Source organism: Nerophis ophidion, linkage group LG18, assembly GCF_033978795.1.
Source record: "Nerophis ophidion isolate RoL-2023_Sa linkage group LG18, RoL_Noph_v1.0, whole genome shotgun sequence".
Classification (NCBI taxonomy): Eukaryota; Metazoa; Chordata; class Actinopteri; order Syngnathiformes; family Syngnathidae; genus Nerophis; species Nerophis ophidion.
In genome coordinates this window covers 2,015,604-2,034,524 of record NC_084628.1, presented here as the reverse complement: position 1 = coordinate 2,034,524, position 18,921 = coordinate 2,015,604, and the positions used below count along the sequence as shown (strand labels likewise).

At 32.8% G+C, this 18,921-nt stretch overlaps 1 protein-coding gene across 1 annotated transcript in view; it reads left to right on the top strand.

The window, feature by feature from the left end:
- Window positions 1-5,851: 5,851 nt before the first annotated feature.
- Window positions 5,852-18,921, top strand: part of LOC133537482 (rho guanine nucleotide exchange factor 26-like) — a 64,501-nt gene continuing 51,431 nt past the window's right edge. The window contains exons 1-3 of the mRNA XM_061878534.1: window positions 5,852-5,969; window positions 12,287-12,548; window positions 14,637-16,003. Coding sequence (XP_061734518.1) covers window positions 14,708-16,003 — 1,296 coding nt within the window. The 5' untranslated portion in view covers window positions 5,852-5,969; window positions 12,287-12,548; window positions 14,637-14,707. The remainder of the gene's footprint in view (window positions 5,970-12,286; window positions 12,549-14,636; window positions 16,004-18,921) is intronic.

Sequence of the window (18,921 nt, the reverse complement as noted above, 5' to 3'; positions counted from 1 at the left end):
GCTGTATTAGCTTATGCTGAGTTCTTTAGGGCACTGGTTCAAATCCAGCTCGATGGATCACTCATTACGTTTTTACCATGAATTGATTAACGTGGAAACACTAAACATGTATTTAATAATTTTATACTAAACATGTATTTAATATTCATATACTAAACTTGTATTTAATATTTATACACTAAACATGTTTAAATACATGTTTAGTGTATAAATATTAAATACATGTTTAGTATATAAATATTAGATACATATTTAGTGTATGAATATTAAATACATGTTTAGTGTATAAATATTACATACATGTTTAGTATATGAATATTAAATATATGTTTAGTATATGAATATTAAATACATGTTTAGGATATAAATATTAAATACATGTTTAGTGTATTAATATTAAATACATGTTTAGTGTATAAATATTAAATACAAGTTTAGTGTATGAATATTAAATACATGTTTAGTGTAAAAATATTAAATACATGTTTAGTGTATAAATATTAAATACATGTTTGGTGTATAAATATTAAATACATGTTTAGTGTATGAATATTAAATACATGTTTAGTGTATAAATATTAAATACATGTTTAGTATATAAATATTAAATACATATTTAGTGTATGAATATTAAATACATGTTTAGTGTATAAATATTACATACATGTTTAGTATATGAATATTAAATATATGTTTAGTATATGAATATTAAATACATGTTTAGGATATAAATATTAAATACATGTTTAGTGTATTAATATTAAATACATGTTTAGTGTATAAATATTAAATACAAGTTTAGTGTATGAATATTAAATACATGTTTAGTGTAAAAATATTAAATACATGTTTAGTGTATAAATATTAAATACATGTTTGGTGTATAAATATTAAATACATGTTTAGTGTATGAATATTAAATACATGTTTAGTGTATAAATATTAAATACATGTTTGGTGTATAAATATTAAATACATGTTTAGTGTATGAATATTAAATACATGTTTAGTGTATGAATATCAAATACATGTTTAGTGTATTAATATTAAAAAATATGATTAGTATATGAATATTAAATACATATTTAGTGTATAAATATTAAATACATGTTTAGTGTATAAATATTAAATACATGTTTAGTGTATAAATATTAAATACATGTTTAGTGTATGAATATTAAATATGTGTTTAGTTTATTAAAATTAATTATATGTTTTTGTATTAATATTAAATACATGTTTAGTGTATTAATATTAAATACATGTTTAGTGTATTAATATTAAATACATGTTTAGTGTATAAATATTAAATACATGTTTAGTGTACAAATATTAAATACATGTTTAGTGTATAAATAGTAAATACAGGTTTAGTGTATGAATATTAAATACATGTTTACTGTATAAATATTAAATATATATTTAGTTTATTAAAATCAAATACATTTTTTGTATTAATATTAAATACATGTTTAGTGTATTAATATTAAATACACTTTTAGTGTATAAATATTAAATACACGTTTAGTGTAAAAATATTAAATACATGTTTAGTGTATTAATATTAAATATATGTTTAGTTTATTAAAATTAAATACATGTTTTTGTATTAATATTAAATACATGTTTAGTGTATAAATATTAAATACTTGTTTAGTGTATTAATATTAAATACATGTTTAGTGTATGAATATTAAATACATGTTTAGTGTATAAATATAAGTGTATGAGAAACCAAACTTATGTAAAAAAAAAATTAAAAGAAACAAAAAAAAGGAAAAAGAGAGAGAGAGAGACGGAGAGGACCGGACTTATTAAGAGGGAACGTGCGCCCTCCGGTGGACTTCTGCTGCAACTGCACACATAAAGAAATTCATTATTTCCAAGTGTGCCTTATTTAGAGGATAATAAATACATGTTTACTGTATGAATATTAAATATATGATTAGTATATAATTACATATATGTTTAGTATATGATTATTAAATACATGTTCTGTGTATTAATATTAAATACATGTTTAGTGTATAAATATTAAATACATGTTTAGTGTATTAATATTAAATATGTGTTTAGTTTATTAAACTTAAATACATGTTTTTGTATTAATATTAAATACCTGTTTAGTGTATGAATATTAAATACACGTTTAGTGTATGAATATTAAATACATGTTTAGTTTATGAATATTAAATACATGTTTAGTGGATAAATAATAAATACATATTTAGTGTATTAATATTAAATACATGTTTAGTGTATAAATATTAAATACATGTTTAGTGTATAAATATTAAATACATGTTTAGTGTATAAATATTAAATACATGTTTAGTGTATAAATATTAAATACATGTTTAGTGTATAAATATAAGTGTATGAGAAACCAAACTTATGTAAAAAAAAAAATAAAAGAAACAAAAAAAAGGAAAAAGAGAGAGAGAGAGACGGAGAGGAGCGGACTTATTAAGAGGGAACGTGCGCCCTCCTGTGGACTTCTGCCGCAACTGCACACATAAAGAAATTCATTATTTCCAAGTGTGCCTTATTTAGAGGATAATAAATACATGTTTACTGTATGAATATTAAATATATGATTAGTATATAATTACATATACGTTTAGTATATGATTATTAAATACATGTTCTGTGTATTAATATTAAATATATGTTTAGTGTATGAATATTAAATACATGTTTAGTGTATGAATATTAAATACATGTTTAGTGTATAAATAATAAATTCATATTTAGTGTATTAATATTAAATACATGTTTAGTGTATTAATATCAAATACATGTTTAGTGTGTGAATATTAAATACATGTTTAGTGTATGAATATTAAATACATGTTTAGTGTATGAATATTAAATACATGTTTAGTGGATAAATAATAAATATATGTTTAGTTTATTAAAATTAATTATATGTTTTTGTATTAATATTAAATACATGTTTAGTGTATGAATATTAAATACATGTTTAGTGTAAAAATATTAAATACATGTTTAGTGTATTAATATTAAATACATGTTTAGTGTATAAATATTAAATACATGTTTAGTGTATGAATATTAAATACATGTTTAGTATATAAATATTAAATACAGGTTTAGTGTGTGAATATTAAATACATGTTTAGTGTATAAATATTAAATACATGTTTAGTGTATGAATATTAAATACATGTTTAGTGTAAAAATATTAAATACATGTTTACTGTATTAATATTAAATACATGTTTAGTGTATGAATATTAAATACATGTTTAGTGTAAAAATATTAAATACATGTTTAGTGTATTAATATTAAATACATGTTTAGTGTATTAATATTAAATACATGTTTAGTGTAAAAATATTAAATACATGTTTACTGTATTAATATTAAATACATGTTTAGTGTAGGAATATTAAATACATGTTTAGTGTAAAAATATTAAATACATGTTTAGTGTATTAATATTAAATACATGTTTAGTGTATGAATATTAAATACATGTTTAGTGTAAAAATATTAATACATGTTTAGTGTATAAATATTAAATACATGTTTAGTGTATGAATTTTAAATACATGTTTAGTATATAAATACATGTTTAGTATATAAATATTAAATACAGGTTTAGTGTGTGAATATTAAATACATGTTTAGTGTATAAATATTAAATACATGTTTAGTGTATGAATATTAAATACATGTTTAGTGTAAAAATATTAAATACATGTTTACTGTATTAATATTAAATACATGTTTAGTGTATGAATATTAAATACATGTTTAGTGTAAAAATATTAAATACATGTTTAGTGTATTAATATTAAATACATGTTTAGTGTATTAATATTAAATACATGTTTAGTGTAAAAATATTAAATACATGTTTACTGTATTAATATTAAATACATGTTTAGTGTAGGAATATTAAATACATGTTTAGTGTAAAAATATTAAATACATGTTTAGTGTATTAATATTAAATACATGTTTAGTGTATGAATATTAAATACATGTTTAGTGTAAAAATATTAATACATGTTTAGTGTATAAATATTAAATACATGTTTAGTGTATGAATTTTAAATACATGTTTAGTATATAAATACATGTTTAGTATATAAATATCCCGAAATTCCGTATTACAATTTGTCATTTCAACATGTTATTACTTCAACAATTCTCCACCGATTGAAAAATTGTCCAAGACATCAATAAATTTAGATTAGATACTACTTTATTTATTCCTTCAGGAGAGTAAATGCCTTGGCAGAAGACACCTCCTGCCAAAGATGCCTATACCGCAGGATTTTTAATTTTTCAAATGATCATCAAATGTTGCCGTTGACATCAGTGAACAGAAATGATATATTTAGTAAGTAGAAAGAAAACACAAGGAGCCCGGGCAACAGCAGCGAAGGTCTTGTTTTGCCACATCCACGACATAGGGTTTCTCAGTTATGGCACGTCGCCCGGGGGCGCCAGACAAAACAATCAGACCTGCAACGAAGAGCTGAATGATGATGAGTAAGCATATTCCAGCACCCATCTCTGAGGGGTCACCGTACATGCCAGTCATGACATAATCCTTGTTAGTTTCTTTTCCTCCGCTTAGTGATATGCTTAAGTTCAGCGGGTCGTCTCGTCTGATCTGAGGTCGTATTCGAATGGGGGGTAGGAGAGGTGGTCGGAACTACGACGGTATCTGATCGTCTTCGAACCTCCGACTTTCGTTCTTGATTAATGAAAACATTCTCGCGACTGTGTTGGATCCATTGTGGATTGAACTTTCACAGTATCATGTTAGACCCGCTCGACATCCATTGCTTTCCTCCTCTCTAAGGTTAGGGTTAGGGTTACGCTGAATTTTTTGCACTGATTTTTTTTATGTTGAATATTTTTGCACTGAATTTTTTTGACGCTACATTTTTATACTCTGAATTTTAATACACTGAATTTTTTTACACCAATTTTTTGTACTGAATTTTTTTACACTGAATTTTTATACATTGCATTTTTTTACACTGAATATATAATTCTTTGTTGATTGAGTACAAAAAAATGCAGATGATTGTGTGTGTGTTGATGTCATTACATCATGTGTCCACAGGGGGCAGTGTAGTGTTGGTCACACACGCACAGGTGTGGGGGATTACAGGTATTAGCTGGGAGTTCATGTGTTTGCTTTTGTGTTTGTTTTACAAGGGAAAAAAAGCTCCATCCCCCTGGAAAAGAAGGAAAGAAGGGAAGAATAATGTGGATTTATTGAGGAGAAAGAGAAGTAAATATTTGGTGGCGTTTAAGAAGTGTTTGTGTTCCACCTGCATGACAAGATGAGGACTTTTTTTAAGGCAGCACTTCCAACAAGAAGAAGATGAGGACATGTTTGAGGCAGCACTTCCAACAAGAAGAAGATGAGGACATGTTTGAGGCAGCACTTCCAACAAGAAGAAGATGAGGACATGTTTGAGGCAGCACTTCCAACAAGAAGAAGATGAGGACATGTTTGAGGCAGCACTTCCAACAAGAAGAAGATGAGGACATGTTTGAGGCAGCACTTCCAACAAGAAGAAGATGAGGACATGTTTGAGGCAGCACTTCCAACAAGAAGAAGAAGATGAGGACATGTTTGAGGCAGCACTTCCAACAAGAAGAAGAAGATGAGGACATGTTTGAGGCAGCACTTCCAACAAGAAGAAGATGAGGACATGTTTGAGGCAGCACTTCCAACAAGAAGAAGAAGATGAGGACATGTTTGAGGCAGCACTTCCAACAAGAAGAAGATGAGGACATGTTTGAGGCAGCACTTCCAACAACAAGAAGATGAGGACATGTTTGAGGCAGCACTTCCAACAAGAAGAAGATGAGGACATGTTTGAGGCAGCACTTCCAACAAGAAGAAGAAGATGAGGACATGTTTGAGGCAGCACTTCCAACAAGAAGAAGGACTAGAAGTGACGTCATACCTGAGGTGAGTGCAAACTGTGAAAGAGGTGACTTGTCTTAAAGCGACAGTACACCCGTTTAAATGAGTGACATGCAATGAAAGATGTCTCGGAGACAAGAAGAAGGACAACTAGTCTTAAAGGAATAATATTCATGGCTGAAAAACTGCAAAAGAAGAGACAAAATAATCTAAATGTTGAATAAATCTGAACACATTTAAATAATTAATTAAATGTGTCATTAATTATTGTTATTAAATAAATTGTATCATAGGAAACATTAATTTATTTAATTATGAATGACAATTTAATGATTTATTTATGTAATGATTTAAGAAATTATTGATTTAATTATTTAATGGTTGAAGTAATGATTAAATTATGGTTTTAATATTTAATGATACAAATAATGATTAATTTAATGTGATATGTATTTTCACAATTTAATTAATTATTTAATGATTTAATGGTGTAATATTTAATTTAATGATTCAAATTGTTTAATTTAATTATTTATTGATCAAATTAAGTATTGATTCAATGATGTCATATTTAATTTAAGGAGTCAAATTATTTAAGGATTCAAACATGCTTTAACTCTTTGATTAAATTAAAAATTGAAGCACATTTCACGATTTCATTTATTTATTATGATTTGAATAATTAATCATTTAATGATTCAAGTAATGATTACATTACATTTTTACATTTAATTTAATGATCAAATAATGATTATTTTAATGCGTTATGTATTTAATTTAATTTCACAATTTAATCACTTATTTTAATGATTTAAGTAAGTATTGAATATTATTAATATTAATTATTTAAGTATCAATATTTAATTATTTAAGTATTAATATTTAATTTATGATTCAAATACTTGTTTAATGAATACTTTGATTATTTATTGATTCATTTAAGTATTGATTCAATGATCTAATATTTAATTTAGTGAATCAAATGATTTAATGATTCAAATAATTATTTATGATTGATTTAACTATTTGATTAATTTAATATAATCTAAGCTTATTTCAATGGTTCCATTATATAATTATTTTTTAAAATAATTAATAATAATTTCGCCACACCTCCTGTGTGTGTGTGTGTGTGTGTGTGTGTGTGTGTGTGTGTGTGTGTGTGTGTGTGTGTGTGTGTGTGTGTGTGTGTGTGTGTGTGTGTGTGTGTGTGTGCGTGCGTGCGTGCGTGCGTGCGTGCGTGCGTGCGTGCGTGCGTGCGTGCGTGTGTGTGTGCGTGCGTGTGTGTGTGCAGCACAAGTCAATTGGTTGTTGTGGCTGTGAGTTTATTTGTTGCTAATCAGACTAATGATCCCGCGGGTGTCTGCTTAAGTGTAAAACAACATTTAGAGTGCGAGCAGGAAGTGTGCACACATGATGCTACAGTTTGTGTGCAAGGAAGGGAGAAAAGAATGAAATAGATCATGATAATAATATTAATAATGATGCTAATAACAGCAGTAGTCATGTGTTGTTTATGCCAGGAAGTCAAATGTTGGCTCATAGAAACAGGAACTTAAACTAGGGCTCTCTAAACCTTTTTAGAAATCAAAGCATCTCAAACTTTTTCATTTTCAAAACCAATGTTTTTTATTTATTATTATTATTTTTTTTTGTAAGCTTCAAGGCTTCCCTCAAGTTTTGCCCCGAGGACCCAAAGGTGTCTCAGTCATTAAAGTGTTTTTTTAATGCTTAAATTCTTATCTAACGTTGGCTCCGTCAATATAAGGTTTTAATATTTTTGCTTTATGCCTTTTATGTTTTGTTCATGGAAGAACTATGCATTATATATATCACCTTGAGGGGAATATTTAATTAGTAATTCATTTCACAGGAAACATACGAAAATATGCAAAATGTTCCTCCAATATATTCAAAATGGAATATTTCATTTGAATCCCAAATCATTTTAGTGAACCAGCTACAGATCATCTTCATATATATATATATATATATATACATGTATATATATATATATGTATATATATACATATATATATATATATATGTGTGTATATATACATGTGTATATATATGCATACATATACATATACAGTATATACATATATGCATCCATATATACATATGTATGTATATATATATGGATGTATGGCTTCCACCTGCTACCATGGGGCAGGTGCATCAGAGGCAGAAGAAACAGCTTATTTCCCAGAGCTGTCACCATGTTGAACTCTAACTTATAATAATAATAATAATAAATCAGCCCTATCCAATATCCTACAATACTACCTTTCCAGTGCAATATGTCCGACAATGATTGTTATTTATTACTTGGGTACTCTTGTCTTGTTCTGTGTATTGTACAGTATTTTGTATTCCTATAAAATGTTGTATATTGTACAGGATTGCTCATTATTTTGATTGGATAGTAGTCTGTTTATTTCAATTGTTAGTTCTTCCTTTATTACCTCTTCTGCCCATATTTGTTCTCACTACTGTACCTTATGTTGGAGTCCTTCATCTCTTTATATGCAAATAAAATGACAAAGTCCATTCTATTTTATATATATATAAAATACACACATCTAAATCAACTTCAGATGTAATTATAGTTAGTTAATTATAGATTTTCATTCGATTGTATTTTTTGTCATTAAAACAACTTTTTGTTCAAGGGAAAACACACAAAATATTCCAAATGTTCCTCCATAAATATTTCTGAGTGGAATATCTGATGTTAAATAATTGTAGTCTAATATAATCAGAGGTGGGTAGTAACGCGCTACATTTACTCCGTTACATCTACTTGAGTAACTTTTGGGATCCATTGTACTTCTACCAACATACTTTTACTTTTACTTGAGTATATTTATAGAGAAGAAAGGCTACTTTTACTCCAATCCATTTATCTACATTCAGCTCGCTACTCGCTACTTTTTTGGAATGGATCTGTTAATGTTTGTTTTGGTTTTTCCAAGTAGAATCTACACATGCCAGCGTTTCACCAATCACATGCAGTCACTGGTGACCTTGGACCAATCAAACAGAGCCAGGCGGTCACATGACCCGACTTAAACACCTTGAAAAACTTATTGGGGTGTTACCATTTAGTGCTCAATTGTACAAAATATGTACTGTACTGTGCTATCTAATAATAAAAGTCTCAATCAATGTTCATTTATTGTGCCTTATTTTAATGTACTATTATTTAATATATATCATTGTTTTAGTTGCTTAAGAGATATTCCTGGCTCTGAATTTGCTTATTGCTATTTTGATGTTTTTGTGCATTACTTGTTGCCGTCATCATTAAAGGAACAGGTTACTCATCAGTTACTCAGTACTTGAGTAGTTTTTTCACAACATACTTTTTACTTTTACTCAAGTAAATATTTGGGTGACTACTCCTTACTTTTACTTGAGTAATACATCTGTAAAGTAACAGTACTCTTACTTGAGTACAATTTCTGGCTCCTCTACCCACCTCTGGTTATTAACTACTATAGCTTTATGTTATTAATTGCAATAGCTTTCATGTTAACACCTGCACTACACATTACACTTATCACATGTTGTATGTAAACACATGTAATATGTCTACACCTGCACTACACATTACACTTATCACATGTTGTATGTAAACACATGTAATATGTCTGCACCTGCACTACACATTACACTTATCACATGTTGTATGTAAACACATGTAATATGTCTGCACCTGCACTACACATTACACTTATCACATGTTGTATGTAAACACATGTAATATGTCTACACCTGCACTACACATTACACTTATCACATGTTGTATGTAAACACATGTAATATGTCTGCACCTGCACTACACATTACACTTATCACATGTTGTATGTAAACACATGTAATATGTCTGCACCTGCACTACACTTATCACATGTTGTATGTAAACACATGTAATATGTCTGCACCTGCACTACACATTACACTTATCACATGTTGTATGTAAACACATGTAATATGTCTGCACCTGCACTACACATTACACTTATCACATGTTGTATGTAAACACATGTAACATGTCTACACCTGCACTACACATTACACTTATCACATGTTGTATGTAAACACATGTAATATGTCTGCACCTGCACTACACATTACACTTATCACATGTTGTATGTAAACACATGTAATATGTCAACATGTCTACACCTGCACTACACATTACACTTATCACATGTTGTATGTAAACACATTCATAATATGCAATGCCTTTTGATGCTTGTTTTTCTCCAAAGAAATGAGGATTTTAGGACATTTAAGACCCCTGAACTCCACATGAGCACATTTAAAAACAATTCAAAAGATAATGGTTAACAAAGGGTTAACAATGAAGTATCCCTGCAGACACTGTCTCTGGTTGTCACCATCTCCGGCTATACTTTGAATGTCACGGGTGAACATTTTCTCGATTACTGGCTAAATCCTCCTATGATGCTGAGGAGAGGCATGATGTATAATGAGACTAGAGTGTGGTTTGCACTGAGGGCCACATGGCAGTTATTTATGGCCGCCTCTTGGAACAGAGAATAAAGTATCAATTTGCCTCTGGATTACATTAGAAATTATATCAATTGTTTTAAGTAGAATGTCCATTTTACAGTGAAAATTTTACAGTAAAGTATTGTTTTTTTTGTTGTATTTTTTACATTTTACGGTAAATGGAAAAACAGTACCACTTTTTTGGGGGGTTTGGAGGGGTTATGGATTTTTTTTTCTGTTAAATTGACATTGGTTTTTACAACATGATATTGTTAACGGAAAAACTGTAGAACTGTTTTTTTTATTCTGGCAATTTAGCTGCCAGTTTTTTCTACCGTAAAAACAAATATAGCGTCTTTCCATCTACAGTAATACACCGTTAGAAACAACAACCTGAGATTTTACTGTCAAAAATTGGCAGCTCAGTCAACAGAATTTCAACACAATTTTTTTTTAGTTTTTATCAATTTACAGTATTATGCTGTAAATAACCTCATAAAATGTATTGTCATTTTTATTAATTTTATGTGTAGTTTGTTGTTAAGTATTTTCATTTAGACAAAAACATGTTTGGAAAATATGATAGTATACTGTAATATTTGTTGCAATATTAAATAGTATTAAAGTTTAAAAGGCAAAATCAGCACATATCTTTTTTTTCTGTCAAAATGAAAAAAAATTCCATTACATTTAGTGAGAAAATATAAAGTACTTTTTTGACACATCATTTCCAGCTGGTCGCGGGCCGGATAAAATGATCTCACGGGCCAGATCTGGCCCCCGGGCCTTGACTTTGACACATGTGCTCTAGAACAGTGGTTCTCAAATGGGGGTTACTTGAAGGTATGCCAAGGGGTACGTGACATTTAAAATATTCTAAAAATAGCAACAATTCAAAAATACTTTATAAATATATTTATTGAATAATATTTCAACAAAATATGAATGTAAGTTCTTAAAACGTGAAAAGAAATACAACAATGCAATATTCAGTGTTGACAGCTAGATTTTTGTGGACATGTTCCATAAATATTGATGTTAAAGATTTCTTTTAGAAGGAAGTTGATGAATCCAGATGGATCTCTATTACAATCCCCAAAGAGGACACTTTTTTAAGTTGATGATTACTTCTATGTGGAGAAATCTGCATTTGCAATTGAATCACTTGTTTATTTTTCAACAAGTTTTAGTTATTTTTATATATTTTTTCCAAATAGTTCAAGAAAGTCCACTACAAATGAGCAATAATTAATACATCAGAAAGTGATGACATAGTGCTGTATTTTACTTCTTTATCTCTTTTTTTCAACCAAAAATGCTTGGCTGTGATTAGGGGGTACTTGAATTAAAAACATGTTGACAGGGGGTACATCACTGAAAAAAGGTGGAGAACCACTGGTAGAATACCTTTGACGAGCCCAGACGCGATGATTTTATATATATATGTATATGTGTGTGTATATATATATATATATATATTATATATATGCATAAACGTATGTGCAAGATGGGAAGGTGTGTGTAATATTTCAGAAAAACTGAAGCAGAGTTTATGCCAGTATGAATTATTAATATTAATATTAGTCAAATCTGAGCAGTGATTTACTTTAATTTCATGTGTAAGCAATTGTAAAAAGTGTATTGGGTTCCATGACTTGCAATTGCGTCACTGCGACACACGGGGGCGGCAACACATAACTTTTTCCATTTGGGCGGCTCGACATACTTTTTTAATTTCATTCCAGTTTCGTTTTGAAGAAAAAAGTTCTCATGTGATGAAAAAAAAAAAAGGAAAATGTGAATGTTTGTACTGATTCAGGGTGTGATTGATGTTTTAGTGCCCACTTGGGGGTCCGCGACGCATGAGAACCGGAAGAGACGAGAGGTGGGCGTGTCCTTAGTGGTCGTGGCCCCGCCCCCCGTGCTGGCGGCCACACTCTGCAAGAAGAAGAAAACTACTTTGTTTGTCCGGAGACTTCTTCCAAACTTCACTTGGTCCAAGCAGCTTTCACTGCAAGTCTGCTGCTCCAACTCTGGATCTTATTCAAATGTTGCATTTGAAGAAGGAAGACGATGACTGACGGACAACTTGGACGGCAGGTGAATATGCGACTTTGCACACCTTTCATTGATTGAAACTTGTATTAGTAGATAGTACAGTACAGTACATATTATTAGTAGATAGTACAGTACAGTACATATTCCATACAGCTGACCACTAAATGCTGTTTGATGGATTGATTGATACTTTCATTAGTAGATAGTACATATTATTAGTAGATTACACAGTACAGTACATATTATTAGTAGATTGCACAGTACAGTACATATTATTAGTAGATTGCACAGTACAGTACATATTATTAGTAGATTGTACAGTACAGTACATATTATTAGTAGATGTCACAGTACAGTACATATTATTAGTAGATTACACAGTACAGTACATATTATTAGTAGATTACACAGTACAGTACATATTATTAGTAGATTGCACAGTACAGTACATATTATTAGTAGATTGCACAGTAAATGGTAACACCCCAATAAGTTGTTCAACTTGTTTAAGTCGGGGTCCACCTTCATCAAGTCAGTCCAATCCTTCTTTTCATGGACACTCACTGAGAAAGAAGTCTTTATTTGACATAATTGTTCAGAAGAAGTCTTTATTTGATATAATTGTTCAAAAGAAGTGTTTATTCGACATAATTGTTCAAAAGAAGTCTTTATTTGACATAATTGTTGAAAAGAAGTGTTTATTCGACATAATTGTTCAAAAGAAGTCTTTATTTGACATAATTGTTGAAAAGAAGTGTTTATTCGACATAATTGTTCAAAAGAAGTCTTTATTTGACATAATTGTTCAGAAGAAGTCTTTATTCGACATAATTGTTGAAAAGAAGTGTTTATTCGACATAATTGTTGAAAAGAAGTGTTTATTCCACATAATTGTTCAAAAGAAGTGTTTATTCGACATAGTTGTTGAAAAAGGTTTACAGGTGGAGTTAATCTATCTTGTTAGCTACAGTGTAAACACAAGAGGTGATTTATGATGCAAGAAGAGAAATATCTGTAATTGAGAACATTTGTAGGCACGTACAACACTGAAGACCTTCACTATATCAGTATGTGGAATTAAATGATGGAATGGATTAAAGCAAAGAAATCCAACAATGTACTAATATGATCCACTTCAAGAAACTCTTCAGACTTAAAGTGTTTACAAAGTAGAAAGAAGAAAAACCATGATAAACATTCTCAATTTATTCCATCCATCCATTCATTTTCTACATCATCTTACTCATCTCACCATATGACATATAACTTCACTCATTATGTATCTATTTGCATTATTACACATGGAGTATATTGTGAATACATTGAGAACAGGAAGTGAATAAAAGTGTTAGTAACTGCTATGTAAAGGAAAAGAGGTAGGATTAAATAAACTCTGCTTCTTCCTGCTCCTTTTCCAACATTGATCAAAGTGCTTTGAGTACCTTGAAGGTAGAAAAGCGCTATACAAGTACAACCCATTTATTTATTTATTTATTGATTGATTGATTGATACTTTTATTAGTAGATTGCACAGTACAGTACATATTCCCTACAATTGAGCACTAAATGGTAACACCCCAATAAGTTTTTAGACTTGTTTAAGTCGAGGTCCAACTTCATCAATTCATGGTATTTATGTTGTATAGAAGAACTGGAAATTGTGATGCAACATTAAGTATGCATGATATATATATATATATATATATATATATATATATATATATTTATGTATTTGAAATTTGATTGTGTGTGTACATGTATGTATATTTATATATATATATATTTATATACACACTATCAAACTTTTGCATAAATTCTTATCAAAAACCAAATGTAGTAGTTAATGATTGCCTTGTGCATGTACCAACCCATTGGATGATTGAGTGTTTTCTAACGATGTGCTTGAAGGTGTCAGAGGCCTACAGTTATAACTTTTAACAGTCGGTTGCTAATGAGGACATTTCACTTCACCGAACAAGCACAAAGGAAGAATTTTCCTGCCAGTTGTTGCTCCTTTGGCACATATTGTCATCATCTCGCTGTTGCCAGGCTGTTAATGAGTAATCTATGGGAATTTGGACGCCGCTGAGCTCTCATGTGATGGTTATTCTTCTCTTTGTTTGCCCTTAGGGCTGAGCTGGGCTCTCCACAGGACAAGCAGTGTTTGAGGCAGATCGGGAAAGAGGACACCTCGAGGCAGCATGGATCTCGGCAACGAGGTGGACCTGTCCAACAATAACATCATGCCCCTGTGGAAACGCCGCACGGACAACTGCAAAATCCCACAGGATTTTCGTAAGCCACGTCCCAGTAGCTACCACACCAACGCTGTCACCACCACGGACTTCCCTGTGGAAGAGTGCACGTTCACGTTGAGCCAACCGGCAGAGAAGCTGGTGGTCACGGCGCCGTGTCCGGGCAGAAACACCGCCGTGTTGAAGCATGTTTTGCACAAACCTTCTAAAAAGTCCCGGGTGGTTCGGAGCATTAGCATCGGGCACATCTCCAACGGACGCTTCTCCTTGTCTAAATTGAAGTTTGAGAGCGGCAGATCGGCCTCGCTGGACAAACGAGTGTGTAACACAGAAAACAACAGCAATGGTTGGCCAGAGAAGTGTGTCGGGGATCCTCAAGCACTCATTTCTCGGGTGTTTAGTCTCAACCTGCCTAAAGACAAGATGGCACTCCACCTGTCCTCACCTGAAGGGCTTCCGAACAACAACAACAACCACCTCCAACTGTCCTTCTCGCCGCCATCAAGCCCGTGTCCTCCAGCTCCACGGACTCCTTCCCACAGCTCCACTTCCAGCATCCCCTCTCTAACCTCCGACGACCCCCCGACACCTCCTGCTTCCTCGCCGGCTGACAGCCTTCCCACACAGTCCTCCCCCTCACTAGACGCCAGGCCTACTTCTTCTTCTTCCCCCTGTCCCTCCGTGGTCCTCAGCACCCACAGCCCCGCCGCCCTGAAGATGGGGACCCAGCAGCTCATTCCCAAGGGCTTGGCCTCAGACACCCGGCAGAGCAAGGCCACTCCATCCGGGCAGCAAGGGTTGACTGGGCTGCTGGGCTCGGACACTTCCAAGAGGACATTAAAAACCCTCAGCATGGTGGAGACAGGGGCCTACTTTTCCACGGGAAGGGGCCACGGCGAGGCCACGGACGGAGAAAAGGAAAGCCCCGGGGCGTTGAGGCGGGGCCTGAGGAGTACGTCCTACAGGAAGGCTGTTGTCAGCGGAGTCGATCTGGAGGCCCAGCCTGTCATGAAAGGATTGGATGGCCACAATAAAAGTCCACCAGCCGGCCCGAGCGCTCTTTGCCCGGTGAAGCCTCACAGCCCGGGGACGCCCAAGCCTCACAGCCCGGGGACGCCCAAGCCACCCAGCCCGGGGACGCCCAAGCCTCACAGCCCGGGGACGCCCAAGCCACCCAGCCCGGGGACGCCCAAGCCTCACAGCCCGCGGACGCCAACTCCTACTGGAACAGGGAAGAACAAGGTGAGCAATAAAGATAACGCTGTTAAAAAGGTATCAATAACACACTGGCTGACCTGCTTGTGTGCGGTATTAAAAACATAAAGCTTATGTAATGTGGTCCTGGTGCTTGGCCGAGCCTTTCAAGGACATCTTGCTTGGCAGACATGAGGTCATGTGACGGCCACACACTACCTCGCCTTGATAATGACAAAGGTCAACAACATTTACCAACAGGTAACGTAGCTTGCACACTGCAAAAAGTCAGTGTTCCAAAACAAAATGCAAAAATGAGGGATATTTTATTTGAAGTAAGAAAAATGATCTGCAAATAGAACAAGAAAATTCTGGTTGTCAAGACTTTCCAAAACAAGTCAAATGAGCTAACTTCAGCGAACCCAAAAATAGCTTAAAATAAGTACATTCTCACTAATAACAAGTGCACTTTTCTTAATTAAAAACAACAAGATCTTTTTGCTCAATATGTTACAAAAATATTGTTAAATGAAGTAAATGCTGGTGCCATTATCTTGACATCATATGCACTCGCCATCATGATAGTTTTCTCATGCTTGAAATAAGAATTTATTTCTTGAAAAAAGTAGTTTTCTACTTGAGTGTTGATGACACAACTTTGCAACACTTGATGTTCTACTTTCAAGCATGTTTGACTCAATAGAGCTCATCACATCTCAGCAACAAGCTGGAATATCTTACTGACATCATTTAGGAACAAAACCCTTAAAACAAGTAAAACACTAACATAAGATCTGCTTAGTGAGAAGAATGATCTTATCAGGCAGAAAATAAGCAAATATCAGCCTTATTTGAGATTTCACTTTCTGCAGTGCATGTGAGTGTTCTCTTATACAGTGTTGGGGCTAGGGACTTTCCAAATGGGGTCCCAGGGACCCCATCAAGTCATAAAAATGAGGTCCCACAGTACATTTTTGGGGTCCCAAAACCAATGACAAATGTATGCATGATCAAGTTGTATCTCACATTCTATGTTGTCTTTTCTCATAAATGTTACTTCATTCATTAAATAAAAATGATACAAAATATAGCACATTTTTATGCACATATAAATGTATTCAGTTATAAACATTCATTCACTTCCTTTCTTCCTTCATGGATCTAAACTTTACCGCTGCCGGCAATTTTTTCCATATTTTCATTTAATAAGTTGTAGGTGTATTTATTTCAGTAAAAAAGTGTTTTGCTTGGGTCATGAAATTGTCAGGAAGTGGTGGTGACCAACCCCAGGATGCAGAGACGGCAGGCTCGGTACAAGAAAACATGCTTTTGACGTTCAAAAAAAGCAAGGAAAAAAGGAACCAGCAGACAGGGACAGGAGTCAGGATCCAGGGAATAACTCACAGCATTCAAGAAGCTGGCAGTCCACAGCATACAGCAAACTATACTCCAGCCCTGACTGGAGGGCAAGGCAGGTATAAATAGCAGCCGACTGATGGACAGCAGGTGTGGCCAGGTGCCAATCAGTTGCAGCTGAGGGGAACAGCGCCCAGGCTGGCCAGGACCAAATAATAACACTTTATTGCTGGCCATGACCAAATAATAACACTTTATTGCAGGCCATGACCAAATAATAACACTTTATTGCTGGCCATGACCAAATAATTACACTTTATTGCTGGCCATGACCAAATAATAACACTTTATTGCTGGCCATGACCAAATAATAACACTTTATTGCTGGCCATGACCAAATAATAACACTTTATTGCTGGCCATGACCAAATAATAACACTTTATTGCTGGCCATGACCAAATAATAACACTTTATTGCTGGCCAGGACCAAATAATAACACTTTATTGCAGGCCATGACCAAATAATAACACTTTATTGCTGGCCATGACCAAATAATAACACTTTATTGCTGGCCATGACCAAATAATAACACTTTATTGCTGGCCATGACCAAATAATAACACTTTATTGCTGGCCAGGACCAAATAATAACACTTTATTGCAGGCCATGACCAAATAATAACACTTTATTGCTGGCCATGACCAAATAATAACACTTTATTGCTGGCCATGACCAAATAATAACACTTTATTGCAGGCCATGACCAAATAATAACACTTTATTGCAGGCCATGACCAAATAATAACACTTTATTGCTGGCCAGGACCAAATAATAACACTTTATTGCAGGCCATGACCAAATAATAACACTTTATTGCTGGCCATGACCAAATAATAACACTTTATTGCTGGCCATGACCAAATAATAACACTTTATTGCTGGCCATGACCAAATAATAACACTTTATTGCAGGCCATGACCAAATAATAACACTTTATTGCTGGCCGTGACCAAATAATAACACTTTATTGCTGGCCATGACCAAATAATAACACTTTATTGCTGGCCATGACCAAATAATAACACTTTATTGCAGGCCATGACCAAATAATAACACTTTATTGCTGGCCATGACCAAATAATAACACTTTATTGCAGGCCGTGACCAAATAATAACACTTTATTGCTGGCCATGACCAAATAATAACACTTTATTGCTGGCCACGACCAAATAATAACACTTTATTGCAGGCCATGACCAAATAATAACACTTTATTGCAGGCCATGACCAAATAATAACACTTTATTGCAGGCCATGACCAAATAATAACACTTTATTGCAGGCCATGACCAAATAATAACACTTTATTGCTGGCCGTGACCAAATAATAACACTTTATTGCTGGCCATGACCAAATAATAACACTTTATTGCTGGCCATGACCAAATAATAACACTTTATTGCAGGCCATGACCAAATAATAACACTTTATTGCTGGCCATGACCAAATAATAACACTTTATTGCTGGCCATGACCAAATAATAACACTTTATTGCTGGCCACGACCAAATAATAACACTTTATTGCAGGCCATGACCAAATA